The sequence below is a fragment of the Lampetra planeri genome, chromosome 39, assembly GCF_965212315.1.
Source record: "Lampetra planeri chromosome 39, kcLamPlan1.2.h2, whole genome shotgun sequence".
NCBI lineage: Eukaryota > Metazoa > Chordata > Hyperoartia > Petromyzontiformes > Petromyzontidae > Lampetra > Lampetra planeri.
Window position 1 is genome coordinate 7,957,468 of NC_136145.1, and position 15,186 is coordinate 7,972,653.

General features: G+C 49.7%; 1 protein-coding gene across 5 annotated transcripts in view; it reads right to left on the reverse strand.

Annotated features, from left to right (window-relative positions):
- The window catches only part of LOC144731579 (insulin-like growth factor 1 receptor), a 119,533-nt gene that overhangs the window by 104,058 nt on the left and 289 nt on the right, over positions 1 to 15,186 (reverse strand). For 3 of the 5 annotated variants that reach the window (XM_078612735.1, XM_078612734.1, XM_078612732.1), the window contains exons 1-2: positions 14,202 to 15,186; positions 2,344 to 2,630 (exon numbers count right to left, since the gene is read on the reverse strand). In XM_078612735.1, coding sequence (XP_078468861.1) covers positions 2,344 to 2,630; positions 14,202 to 14,295 — 381 coding nt within the window. In that variant the 5' untranslated portion in view covers positions 14,296 to 15,186. Of the gene's footprint in view, positions 1 to 2,343; positions 2,631 to 14,026; positions 14,037 to 14,201 lie in introns of those variants that run through there. The other 2 variants (XM_078612733.1, XM_078612736.1) reach the window with 2 other exon arrangements.

The following is a 15,186-nucleotide window of genomic DNA, read 5'->3' on the forward strand; positions in this document are numbered from 1 at the left end:
CACAGGCACGCGCGCGCGTTCGTCCGCGCACCAACAAGCCTCGTCAGTGTCTCGGCGGAGAGGTAACAGGGCACCTGAAACCACCCCCCGATGAGGCAAATGCGGTTATGAAAACATCGCGACACGCACACATACACACACGCACGCACACACACACACACACGCGCACGCGCGGGGGCGGGGGTGGGGGTGGGGTGTACAGATGCACAAGCTGAACGCGTCCCATCACAGAGCCAACTCTGTGGGCCGGCCAAGTCCATGAAAAAAACCACACGCGGCCCGTGCAAAAATCAGTGCACACCGGCGGGTTTGCAACGCTACCACTGCCACGCATCGTCAACATCGTCGTCTGTGGTCAATCCACTGCTGGATAATGACCTCGCCACCCCCCCCCCCCCGCCCGACCACCAAGGTTCCGCCACAATCTCTCATGATCCTGCGACGTAACGGTCCACCCTAGCAGCTGCGCACGAGCTGAATGCACCACTTCATCTCCTCGGATGCGTTGCGTTCTCCGACTGCCGATCCGTCGCTTATGCCTGACCATCGGCCATCGTCCCCCTTCGAGCAATGCGCCGTGCCCAAGCCCGCTTAGTTTTCCGAACAGTTTGAATGATGCCATTAACACAACTCCATGTGTCCCTCTCACGGTCTCTGTATGAAAATTCCGAGCGTGCATCTCTTCATTTCTCCTCTAGGCAAACTTTTCACTCTTTGTTCCGCTGTTTTATCATTAATGATCACGTTTCTGACTCGCAGCAAATAGTGTGCGATCCAATAACATTGCCACTGCCGTCAAATATTGAATACTCGCAAGGGTAAAACAATTCAAGCAGTGTCACAAATACACACGAACACAAAGGACTGTATAAATGCACGCAAATACACGGACGCTATATATACTAGCCATGAATCAGCTCGTGTGCAGCAGATTGATGAATTGCTGATTCACAGAACTGTGAGAGGTGGTGACAGCCTGCGGAGGACTTCATCAGGCAGTGGATTGATCACGGCTGACGGTGTACAATCCAGGTGAAGGAACTCCAGGCCATTCTGTTTGTTTTTGGCTGTGACCGACGCACATCATTGGACAACGCACATTGCATCTAATGCCCACACCTGACATTGTCTGTCTGGAAAGCCCAGGTGACCTCATTGTTGGCCCCAAAACTGACCCAACAACAAAGACAACAAAGATCGCCCATGTAGCCTACACAGGCTGTTGGGGCAAGTGCTGTTAGCGAGCAGCACCTATGGAGGCCGGCACGGCGCAAAAAAACACCAGCACCACGCCCAGCCGCCCTCGTTGGTGCTGGTGTTTTTTTGCACATCGCACCAGGAACCAACCCAAGGACGAGTTAACCAACACACACAGCATCATATGCAGGCAATGATGCTGTATAATGGGAAGATCTGATGCGATACCCGTTTAAATTTCAATGGAACAAAAAAAATCCCACCGTGGCTCTTCTCCGCCCTCTATCAATAATAATTTAGGGGCACTGTTTGTGTCTTCTTTGCAGCACTGAGCCAGGGGTGGAGCTTCCACATTCTTATGGCAAAAGCGAGGCATTCCATACGGCAACCGCTGTCGACTCCTCCACCCCATGTGGTTCTCATTCCGTCGACCACTCCCCCCTCCACCCGGGCATGGTTCAGAAGTCGCTCACCGCCACCGCTGTTAGCCATGGCTGGGAATTAAACTCAGTGCAGTGCACTTACTACCTAATGCTTAATAAACAACACCAGGAGGAATCACAGGGAAGGAAGGAACCAAGATGGGTCTTTGGCAGGATTTCACGGACAGGTGCCGCACGGCACGCAGACACAGATCACACCGCACAACCAGCCAACCCAGGCAGCGCAGTGGTGCCAGTCCATCACAGCACGGAGAGACATGGCACGGGGAGACACGGCACAGTGAGACACGGCACGGGGAGACACGGCACGGGGAGACACGGCACGGGGAGACACGGCACGGGGAGACACGGCACGGGGAGACACGGCACGGGGAGACACGGCACGGGGAGACACGGCACGGGGAGACACGGCACGGGGAGACACGGCACGGGGAGACACGGCACGGGGAGACACGGCACGGGGAGACACGGCACGGGGAGACACGGCACGGGGAGACACGGCACGGAGAGACACGGCACGGGGAGACACGGCACGGGGAGACACGGCACGGGGAGACACGGCACGGGAGATACGGCACGGGGAGACACGGCACAGTGAGACACGGCACGGGGAGACACGGCACGGGGAGACACGGCACGGGGAGACACAGCCCACACGCCCTCGGCCCACGTGGAACAAGGGGCGAAGCAACTTCTGCTCCACCTTGAGGTTGAGCATCTCAAAGACGACGAGGGCGTAGTTGTAGAAGAGGCGGTTGCCACGGATGACGGCGAGGTTCGGGAAGAGGTCCTTGAGGCTCTCGAGACCGTAGACACGGAAGAGGAGCAGGTAGTCGGTGATCATGGTGAGGTTGGGGAAGCTGATCCCACGGAAGTAGCTGGGGCTGGGGTCGCGGATGAGCAGGATCTGCAGGTAGCCCTCGATGATGGTGCAGTTCTCAAGCTGCTTCAGCTGAGACACGGTGTTCCGCACGTCCATGCTCGAGCAGACTGCGCGAGTGGGAGAGGGAGACAGAGACAGCCGAGCGCGAGAGAGTCAGGGATTGGCAGGCTGCAGCTTGCTTACTCGCTCACCCGCTTGCTCAAAACGCATCCTGTAGCAGTGACGCACCATTATCAACAGTGTCATCATCACTACCAGCATCATCTCTTCATGATCAGCAATATCATCAGTAATCTTCACCAGCATTATCACTGACACCAAGATCAATATCATCATCATCACAATCATCATCAGCATTATCATCAGCATCATCGTCGTCCTCACCATCCTAAAATCCACCTCATCATCATACTGTTTTCGTTCTAGTAGTTTTATGTGTGTAGCTGTGTGTATTCTCAAACACACATAAACCAAATAAACACATCTGCATTGAATGGAAAGAACTGATGTTTTTGCCAACTAACCTTCTTCTGCAAAGGTGACATATGCCCGCAAGTGTGTATAAACTATTGTCATTGATACATATCCACCTTTTTTCACATACTTACATTTATAAACTGCAATATAAAAAAAGAATAATGAAACAAAACAAGCACTGTTGTTTCGCTGCGTGGGTATCCAGATGCAAGCAGAAAGTCCCCCCCGTGTTTGTTTGCTACAGGTGCTGGCCCCGGGTTGTATCGGAGGTGGAGGAAATTCTGTACTCTACAGATGAGGGACGGCTTCCGAGTGGAGACGGACATCGGCAGAACCCAACAACAACAAGTGCCCCAGCCTACACCTGCAGTAGTAGCAGCAACAGTTATAGCAGCAGCAACAGCAGCTGCAGTTCAGGCTGCAGTGAGAGCCATTTTTTCCCCAGGGATTAAATTGTGTTGTGTGTGTGTAGAGCTTGTTGTGAAACCGCTATGGGATGCAGGCCTCTCCACGCCGTTGTTATTGCCTGTACTTCACCACGCTGGTCACTGCGAGCGTTGGTGAAGGGCGGGTGGGGTACCGGGAGAGGGGTGAGACCAGGGACGGTTCGGATATCGCTCGCCACTGAAAACAGCCGTGGCCAGGATTCAAACTCGGGTGTGTGGCATGGGCAGCACGCCAACGCCTGTGCCACCACTTTGCAATCGCCGCTCGGAGAATTTTGAGACAGAAAACACGCAAACGGGATCGTGGGCAATGTTGCTTTTTTCATAATTGTTCTTTGAAGTCCCATAGCCATAGGGACTGCAGTCATTTACATAACCCTTGGTGCATGCTCGCATCGACATTAATAACTTATAAGCCAAACGTTTGATGCATTGCTATCATTGTTGTTGCCGTGGCACAGAATGGCAGTTGCAGCTGTCAGCTGAGTTTGCGCTCGGAAGTTCCCTTTTGAACCAAGGGCTGTGTGTTAAACTCTCCGTGTTAACGTATTGTTATGTTAAGATTGTTTCACGATGTTCGTGTTTACCTCAAAACAAAAGTTATTCTTTCTGTAATCGCCTTTGCGCTTCCTCCGAGTGATATTTTGGGCAACTGCCGCAAATATATACAGTCATCGTTATTTAACCTCAAGTCTACGCTAATGTGTGTAATTTGGGGGCCAAAGTAGGGGAAGCCAAAACATTAACTTTGCAGTTTTGTTGTTTTGGCTATATTTGTGCAAAATTCTAGTTTTCTAGCTCTTCTGAAAGTAAGGTTAACTCATCCTTCCATTTTGGGAGGCCCAAATGGGGGGAGGGGCAAATATAAAAATTTAGTTTTCAGATTGTGCTCATTGTTGGCATCAACTTGACCATATTTGTGACAAATCAGAGCCTCCTAGCACGTCTAGAAGTGCAAGTTCGCTCACCCTCCCTCGTTCTTTGGGGTGGACAAAAATGGCCACCATTTTATTTCAAGATGGCGGATTTGTTTTTGCTCTCTCTTCCCAACAACAGGGACCAACCCACCCGTCCTCCACGTTGCCTGACAAATGTTTTGGTTCATGTCCCGTTAAAATCTGTTCAGAATTACGCCAATAGAATGCCGAGTGACAGAGAAGAAAAAAAAGAAAAAAAAAGGAGATTCCATTCATTACCTTCACCGTTTTCAATGAAAGAGCAAAAGAACAAAAATCATTTAAGGCCGAAAAAAAGGGGCAGGCAACAACAATAAAAAACGAGCGTACGTAAGTTATCTTCACGAAGCGTTAATGGCGCGTGTCGGCGCGCGAGGTCGCCGGGGTTTATGGGATATTAAACGTGGGCACGCGAACTTCGGGAGTCCACAGCTGTTGACCTGTGGCACCATGCCGTAAATCAATCACCGGCGCAGTCCGCTCGTCACACAAACTCAACCCCTCCCTCAAAGAAATCCCTGCCTACCCACTTCATTACCACGGGTTAAGTATTTCCCTTTCTATCTGTTGCTGTGGCGCTTCAAGTCGTCCGCGTATATATTATAAATAATCCACTCCTCGGTGAAGGCCTTCCCCTATGCCGTGTCAGTCATGAAGGTGGTTTGAGCATACTTCACAGTACTGCTCAGTGATAGATGAAAGAACAGGACCGGTTCACATACTACTCTCTACTGATGGCAGCCATGCCCCGGAATCGAACTCAGGCGGACTGAGTTCGAAGTGCGGTGCGCTAACCTGTGCACCACCGCTCCCATCCCATTTGAATATTAAGCTGTCAATCGACTGCGGAATGAAGGTATACCCCAGCAGTGTAAGTCGTGCGGGTGTTGTTTGACTATACTTCACCACACTGGCCGGTGCAGGTTGGTGAAAGGGAGCAGGGGCCAGGACCGGCCGAGATACCACTCGCTACTGGTGTGCGCTGTGACCGTGAATCGAACTCGGGTCACCGGATTCACAGTGCAGTACGCTTTCAACCACTGCTACACCCCGTGCACGCATATATATGCATAAACAAACGCACAAGCTATGTGCATTAAGTACTTCAAGCTGGGGAAAGTTAATTTTAAACAGACACGGTTGCCTGCGCTTCAAGTAAAATAATCGTTATTTTGCTTCAGCGCTAACACAGCACGTGCACATCACACAGATGAGAGAGACACACACTGTCCAATCTCTCCCGTAGGGCACACAGCAAGGCCAAGGAGGTGACCTACCACGGACACGCCACACTCGTGCTGTTGGCGGCTTGCAGCAGGTTACATCGCTAAACACCCCAGAATTCTCAGGCTCGCTCTACAATCACTGCGTCGCCTACAACTGGAATGCTTGAATTGTAAATCAACTACTTTTTTGTGGCCGATTATTCATGCCCGTTTAAAAATGACGGGTGCCCTGACATCCCTGCCGCCCGAAGGTGGGGAACCCTCCCCCCTCTACAACCCACACCCAGCGTGCCGTGGCTGATGATGCCCAATGGCGTCGGTAAGCCCCACCCACCGCCGCCAGTCCAGCGGCACACGCGACATGATTTTTCACCCCAACTATTTTCGCATTCTCCGACTGGTCGAGTCATGGACACCGATAAATATATAATCGATGGAGTGATCGGGGACTCCTGCAGATGTGGAGCATTGAGATCTGTTCGTGTGCAGGAGCGAGATGGATGGTAAGCAGCACTGGACGACAATGTCAGAAGGCTTTCATCCGGGAGCGGATAGAGAAATAACGGATGATGACAAAAATTGTGGTCGAAGAGTAGATAGAGACAGAGATACAGAGAAGTATCTATATACATCTCACCATGACCAAAATTAGCAGTTTGCATCTATGGGAGACACTAATAAGAGTGCGCAGATTAACACCTTTGGGCAGAGAGACTTTACTTCCCGCTAAGTGTTTTCAAGGCGCCAATTTTGTCCCAACACTTAGCCGTGGGACAGAAATGCCGACGCCCCCATATGCGATTGATCTTAATGAAAAGTTATAAAACCGAACTTGTGACTTGTATAACACGCGCGTGAATGAGTGCGGAACATTGACAGCCAAACAATGTTAAGCAGGTCCGAAACCATAAATGCTTTCGGCAAAGAGTGCATTCGGAGGATGCCGATGTCACAACAGCGTCTGCTCAAAACCCTCCACCGTCCACGCAAAGTTTTTCAATAACAAGCGGGGCGGGCGTTTGTAACGAACATCACAGCGGTCGCGTTACTCAAAACAGATCAAGCAAGAGCCTCTTTGCTGCGTTTCACAGTGAATATTCCCGCTGCGAGTCAAACAGGAGGGGGGATTGCCAACAAAAAACTGGCCAAAAACATCTGGCGGTGCCCTCTATCATCTCCAATGGATACAATGACGGGGTGAAAAGGGCACGGTGAGTTCGGTTGTATTTCGTCGGAGCTTCGTGACATTAAGAAACCCATCGGGCCACATTTCCCAATGCATGGGGCAGGGAATTGAACTTGGGCGGCTGAGATTGTAGGAGCGCGGTCCAGGAACCGCTTACGCGTACACAAAATCGATCCCCTCCACCATAAAAAAGCTTCCTCCACGTTAACCGCACTACCTCATACAACGCAACCACATACTGCACATAGGCGCGCAGTCAACTATCTATGCTCTGCATGTGGATTATCCGTGGTTGCTACAAAAGGAAAATAACATAATGTATGATATTCCACGCTCGCTCAATCCTGTGCTGGGTATTATTAGTCGCTCATTAGTTGCGACTCAGTGACTGATCGCCTTAATAAATAATAAAAACAGACGAAACATTCCACGGGTCTTTCACCCTATTCCACAAAAGGTAAACAATACGGAATTACAGCCTTGCTGAAATGTTTTACAATACGTAGTTTTTTTGGTTTTATACAGGCCATATCTTCACCCCAAGTACCCAGGATAAAACAAGAGTTCACCGTGTACCAGGCTCATGTTTCATGCAATGACCCTTCATCTCACTCGCCCTTCTTCGTCTCACTCAAGGCAAGGTATCTCATTTGCCAGGGAGACCCGACGAACTCAACAATTGATCAACATCAGGAGTTATCAGGCCCTTACAGAGTGGCGGTGATAGAGTGATTAGCGCAATGAACGGTGAAACCAGCGATCCATGTTCAAATTTGGGCCACGGCTAAAAAAATAAAAGTGACGAGCGATATCCGAACCAATGCCGCTCTTCAACTTCACAAAGACACCTCATCCCTCATATAGCCTTTAACAGATTGTTGGGGCAAGTGCTGTTAGTGAGCACCTATGAAAGCAAGCACGGTACATGTGTCTCCCCACTGGTAATGTTTACACACCATACCAGGTACTCATGTAAGGCTGAATCGACCTAGGGGAGGCCCAATAGCGGTTCAAATATTCGGCACTATTATTGGTCGTGAGCGGGAATTGAACTAGGTTCGCCGCTCCTCTTCCCAACCCGCACCGACTCGCGTGGTGAAGAATGGTCAAGCAAATGGGAAACGTAAGTTATTTTTTCTTATCAATTCTTACCATGCAAAAGAAGTTCAACATACGTAGTACGTACATTTATCTGAAGGGACAATCGCGCCCGAGAGGCCGTGCACTGCAGAGATGGTGCAATAAAAGAATTTTGTTTACAGATGTAAGGTGGACTGTTACATTGCCGAATGGTGAGAAATAGTGAAAGGGGAGGCCTTAATCCAACAGTGGTTTGATCTTGAATCAATGATGATGATGACGGTGGTGATTTCAGTGGGTTATTTAAAGTCTCACAATTGGTGGACTGTGCATTCATGGTTTAGGAGCGCTACGTTGAGTCAGTGTTTTGTTCTCCTGTGCGGTTGTTATTGGACGACTCCTGCAGGGTTAAACACTGCTCCCTTCGTGGCGGAAGCTTTACACTGCCCAGTGTATTGACTCAGCCTCTATCAACAACATACAGTACACATGTACATAAGCTACGACGAACAATCTATTAATACATTGATTATTATGCTTATGATACACCGTGCACCTATCGACGCAATGTAATCGATGTGGGTTGTTTGTAATTGGCGTTGTGTCTGTGTGAACTGTGCAGCCAGTAGAGGCCGCAACAATTCACAACGTTGGATAAAAATACATTTATTCTTGAGTATAAGTGTGAGAGGGTTGCCAGATGGGCAGGGTTTGAGTCTTTACACCCCCCAATGTAAACACATCTAACGCACACATACACATGATCACGACTGATGACGTTCTATCGGGCCAAATAAAATTTGAAATTTGGCAAAACAATAATTGAGAAATGGGCTATGCTTATATCACGATAAAAATCCCAAAAGCATCTCGTTGGGCTACGAAATGTAAGGCTCAGAAAGTTGACTAACTTCACTCATTTGGGAAGGCTCAATCTATGGCTCTACATTTGCTTAGAGTCCTGTGATAAACAACTCACAACCGATTCCCATCATCAGTGAACAGAGTAATCCGATTCCCATGAAGTGTGAAAATGAAGCCATTAAAAAGCGGTCAGAGCACTTTCTCCGACACTTAGCGCGCATACGTTCAACTCCTTGCCACGGCTAACATCAGTGGGGAGTGATATCTGCACTGGGCCTGGGACCTCTGCCTTCATCAACCCGTACTGACCAGCATGGTGAAGTATCGTCAAACCCCCATGACTGATACACCAGGGCGTGGGCGGGGAGCGGCCCTCATCCAGCAGTGGATTGACAAAGAGCTGTAAACTCAACTGTCTGCCTGGCTGTGTGTACACAAATACAATCCACGTGTATGGCCCACAGATGAAAAGGCACACAGCACTGACACTTGTATTGTTCGGGCCATGCCCCCGTGTATTTGCGTCCACTGACGTTACGAAATGCCTTACAATAGCTCTTTCCAGAATCAGAATATTTATTTAGACTGCAGGAGGAATCCCAATAAGCTATGAAGCTCTTTTCACAGGTCTTCAGTAGGGGCGGGTCACAAAGTCATGACAACAACAAATACGAAAAAACGATAAGAGTGTAAAGAATAGCAAAGGTAAACACATCACTAAAACATTATCTATTTTTATTTTACCAGGTAAGGCCCACCGAGCAATTGGCTTCTTTTTGTCAGAAGCGACCTGGCCACAAATGATAGCTCAACGAAGTGGCTTATCATCATGCGGACATTTATAGCGGCCCATTTACATATAAATAATCTCAACGCGTGTTTCTTAACCGTGGAGGGGAAAAGCGGACTGTTGAGGGCGGGTGCTGTTGGCGAGCACCCATCCCAGCCGTCTCCAGGCCTGTGGAGGTTCAGGGAGCGAGGGCACTGGGGGAGGTCAAAGGCGGCGGCGGTGAGGGCGTTGTGGCCGGCCACACCACACCACCCCCTTGGGTGCTGTTCCGGCCTTAATAGAGTGTGAGCTAACAGCACTTTTGGCCCCGCGGTTTAGGTGTTTTCAGTTTATACGACTAAACTTGGGTCACTGTCGTCGTATCTTTGGTGTAAGTGTGAGGCTCTTGTCGGTGGCTTGGGTTCTCCTCTAGGTCGACTCAGCCTACAATGTCGAGCCGGTGTGTTAGAAACAATGGCAGTGAGGCGCGCACGTTGTTGACGCTGCCCAACCTTTATGCAGTGACGACCTTTATAGGCGCTTGCTTAAAGCAGTGTGTGTGTGGGGGTAAGTCGGGTGTGTGTATGGGGGGATAAGGAAGGGGAATGGTCGTTGTGCAGTTGTTTGCACACTGCGCTACGAACCTGGCGACCCGAGTTTGATTCCCGCTCGCATCCAACATCGGTGACGAATATAAAAACCGGTCTAGTGCCTCCCCTAAGTCGACTCTGCCTTAGTACATGAGTACCTGGTGCGATGTGTAAACATTAGCAGTGGGAAGACAAAGGCGGCCGGGGGCGATCGCTAGCCACCTAGCCCCCTCGTGTGCCGTGTTGACCTTCAATAGGGTGCTCGCGAACAGCACTTGCCCCAAAACAATCTGTTGAGGCTACACGGGGTGGGGGGATCTTTGCCTTTGGTAAGGAGGGTGTGTGTGTGTGCTCGCTTAGCGAACACAAATCACCCGACAAGTCACGTGACCTGGACTCTCGACGTCAGAGAGATGTAAACTTGATAAGCGACTGCGGGGTGGAAAAATAACATCGCCTAAACTACCGTCTCGTTTTGATCCTCATCATCATCGTTATTACCATTAACATCAAAAAATAATAAAGGAAATTCAATTGGCCGAGCACTGCTCAGTGAGAGGGCTTCAATGTGTATAAAAAAAAACGGGAACGATTATGTAATGTATTTACACAGGAAAGACTCTCTATGGCTCAAAACTGTTTTTTAGGCTTGTCCTACTTTGGGATTTTGGCCAATTCCTTTCTAAATAATGTTTTGCATATCGTAGGAAACCAGGGTGCCTGGAGAAAACCCTGCCACGCATACGAAGCGACAACATTCACGACAGATCAGTTCGGATGGGGTTCACAACCCCACTTGCTGTACTTTCCATTTCCTTGCCATTTGACTAGAGCCCAAACACCTTTGGTGGCTCTCATAAATCTCTCCGTGATCCACCAACCTTTGCCTACAAAACCGACGGATCGCTGTCGTGATCTACTGCGCCTGCGACCCAAGGGCAGGAACGCATTGCAGTTCTTGAAAAATCTACCTTGCACGTGGGGCCAAACTGAATCAGAATATTTTGTTTATTTATACTAGAGGAATCCGATGAGGTATAAAGCTATTTTCACAGATGTCCAGTAGGGGCACGGGGTAGGAACGTTCCAACAAAACAAGAACATGATATAGGAGTGCAAGGTACAAGAAAGGTAAACAAATCACCCAAACACATGCAAATAAACTCCATCCTACCAGACAAAGACCGCCGAGGTATTAACTTATTGTTCAAAAGCGAACTGGCCACAAATGATAGCTCAACAAAGTGGCTCATTATTTGGCCATTTATAGCAACATATAAAAATCCACGCAACCACGGGGAGAACACGCAAACTCCAAATATACAGCGGGCATCAGGGTCGGGTTCGAACCCCTGACCTCCTGCAAAGCAAGCGAGGTAGTTAACATTTCCTAGCCACCGTGGGCCCCTTAAACAAAGGGGCGTGCCAAACATCAATCACACACGAGACAACTCAAAGGTATAACTACTGTAAACAAGCACAATAATACACGGGCACTTCCTTCAACCAAGGGCAACCTCGCTGCAGAAAAAACACATTTGCTATTTGACGAATCAAAACTTGACTTTGTATCTCAGTTAGGGGGTTGGGTAGGGGTAGGCTAGTATCATCACAAGTTCTAGATTTGAAGTTTTCGTGACTGAAAGGATTCATACTCTTTGGTTTTTTTCGGTAAAGTCACGTTAAAATAAGTTAAAGCACGACGTTTCGGAGGCAACACAAGCTTCCGTCTTCAGGTGGAACCGTCACAGCAGTAATTTTGCAGTGTGGGGTTTGGGACCCAGGTATCATACCTAGCCTAATTGTGAATGGCTGTGCTCATATCACGTGCGGGTAATTGTTTGACAGGGATTAAAGAGTGTCGTGAGCCACACAGCTCTCCTCCTCCCTCCCACTTTCATGATGAAATCAATCAGTGGCGCGTTATACACCTGCAGGGCTTGCTGGTGAGTCTGCCCGATGCGAGTCTTACATATCACCATGACATGGGTGCACACACACACACACCCACTTCCTGTACACGCACTCACCATTTCAATTCTCTTGTTTTTCTTCACCCCTCAATAAACAAAGTTGCATAACCCGTCCTTAACAGACTAACAAGCAGGAAGCAACAGAAATCTTATCTCGACTCCTTGCCACACCTGTTGGGCTCCACGTTCGCACCCCCCCCCCTAAAGGGCACGGTGACTTAACAAGGGCAGTAAAGCAACAGGTCAAAGTCAGCCTCTCCCTCTGCTCAATGAATCAACAGCAAGTATTGATAATTCCACTGCTGGATGACGGCCTCCGAAAGCTGTCGCCATCTCTCACGATCGTATAACGCAACGGCCTATCTAGCGCTCTGTACAATGACCGATTTCATCGTTCCATCTCTCCGCGGTGGGTGTCCTTCTTAGGTGCGTTTCATTCCTTGGCTGCCACTTCGCCATAATTCTTGAGCATCGGTGGTTAATATCCTTGTTGCAGAAGGCTAACAAGCATTTCAACAGGCCCTCACACCTCTTTTGAGCGCAACTATATATGATATATATAAGGGACCAATATATAAGGCCTCTAACCTGCGCAAATGACATCAGTCAGTGAATAATGACGAAATCCAACAGCAGCAGCAACTAAGGAATTCTATCCAAACGACTCCAACGGGCCCTAACCCCACCAGACTTCTAGAACACTTCACCATCCACACGAGACCACCACCGTCTGGATGGACCGACGTTTAAGACAATGGTCCTCCCAAAGTGACCGAATGGATACATTCTAATATGCCTGGAAAAGATTGGGCAAGTCATACAGAGATGGTAAAACTGTTGCAACATATTTAGGTAACTCTGTAATAACTGTTATAAACATTTGGACGGATATGGCCGAGTGTGACACTTAACTGGTAGTGTCTTGAATTACCAAACGTTGGTATGGAAATTCCAGACACAAAACAATGATCTTATATTCCAATGAGACGTAATGGGCAGCCTTGTCAATCGACTGCTGGATGAAAGCCTTGCCACACCGTGTCAGTCACGGGGTTTGCCTGACCACACTTCACCATGATGATCGGTGAGGTTTGGTGAATTGAAGGGTGTGGGGGTGTGGGACCCAGGTCCGGTTCAGATATCACTTACCACTGAGATTAGTCATGGCCCGGAATGTATAGTGAAGTGCATTAACTACTGCACCACCGCTCAATCCCACGATAAAATATTTTTAAAAATATAAATTACATCAGGAATATCACTCACTTATCCAGGATAGAATGAGCCTCGAAGATGTGTGAACTGTTGACCCAGGCCACTCTTGAAAACGATACTTGTAAGGCTCAATGCATTCTCACCTGGATACACTGAACTGTTTTTCAGGGAGGCCCTGCATTTGGGATATTTGACCAATGCCTTGTTAATACTGTCATGTCTTGCATGCATAAGGGATTCAATTACTACACTGAACATTACAATTCATTCGTTTTTTTGATCAAAGCCTCAATCGTGAGCATGTAAAGGTTTGCACAGACGGGTTTCACGAACTCACCGAGCTGCACTGCCATCCCTGGCCAACCGGCAGCGAGGATGGTTCACAAATCTCGACGTGACCCACCAACCCTTTCCTCCAAAGCGCTGGATCACACGCGGCCAAGACGCGCACACACACTGACGCAGAACTCTCATGCGGAGCACGTCAACAACACTGTTCGTGTGCAAGTGACACCTTTAATCCCCACCTCCATCCCTCCATCCCTGTCCTTGCATCCCTACTTAGTGATCGCATTAGTCACCGATGACCTAGATGGGTTGATGCGGTCAGAACACACACACCCCTCTCTCACGTGTGCCTAGGGGCTCCTCAACACGTGTGACACCACCAATCTCCAATCCGATTTAGCTCTCTCTGAATCCCGAATTAGTAATTACTCACTGATGGCCGAGGTGGGTTGATGGGGCAAAGGCACACACACACACACACAACCACTCGCGTGTACGTGGAGCCTCTCAACAACAACAAAATCATCGCGTGTTCACGCCACAGAGAACCCCAACCAATCTCCAGCTCCCATCTCCCTCCCCACTGGGGCCCCTCGCCGTTAACTCACTGATGGCCGAGGTGGGCGATGGGGCCAGCAACGCGAGCAGCCACGCCACGGTGAAGGCGGCCACGATGCGGCGGCCCTGTGTGCCGGGCTTCATGCTCGCATCCAGCCGAGAAGGCTCCACAGCCCTCCTCACTGCACAGGCCCACGACGACGAGGTAGATCGATCGGTGGTGTTGTTGTTGTCGATGATAACGTCGCCACCGATGGGCCCCTCTCCTCCTCCTCCTACTCACTCACTCCACCGTGTTCCAGCCACAGCAGGGACGCCGCCGTGTCCTCCTGCTGCTGCTGCTGGTGTCGTCCGTGTCCCCTCTCCAGACTCTCTCTGGCGTTGCTCCCTGCCTCACTTCTCCTTCAAAGGGCAGGGGGCTCGTAACGAACCTCTTCCTCCTCCTCCTCGACAATGCTGCACACACGCAGGACGTATCCCGCCACGCTCGTTCACTTCACGAAGGCTGCTCGTGTCGAAAGGGTCCCGTGTGGTACGTGCCCAGGCGAGGCAGATGAACGAACCGAGTCTCTCCTCCACCCACCCCCCACCCCCGAGTCCTAGAGTAGTCGTAGTAGTAGTAACACCATCACGATGAGACTACTTCACACTTCACCGCGACCTCAGCCTCGTGCGATATCCTCCTCCTCCTGAGTTCAGCCTCCTCGAGTTGTCGGTGAGGGTCTCTGTGCAACACGCACGCCGCAAATGGTCGAACCAGAGGTTGTAGTACACTGCAGAGACCAACAACAACAACCACGACCACCGCCACCACCAACCACAACCTTCCGAAAAAAATAAAAATTATAAATCCACAGCGGCTGCTCCGATTTTTTTCCGACCCGGGAGCTGAATCAGCCTCCGTTGCGGTCACAGCCGCGGTCACGATGAAGGAACAAGAAGATGAAGGAGGGAAATGAGGCGAGAAGATAAGAGGATGATGAGGAAAGCTTTCTGATGATGATGATGAACCCCCCCCCCGCCGCCCCAAGTCGT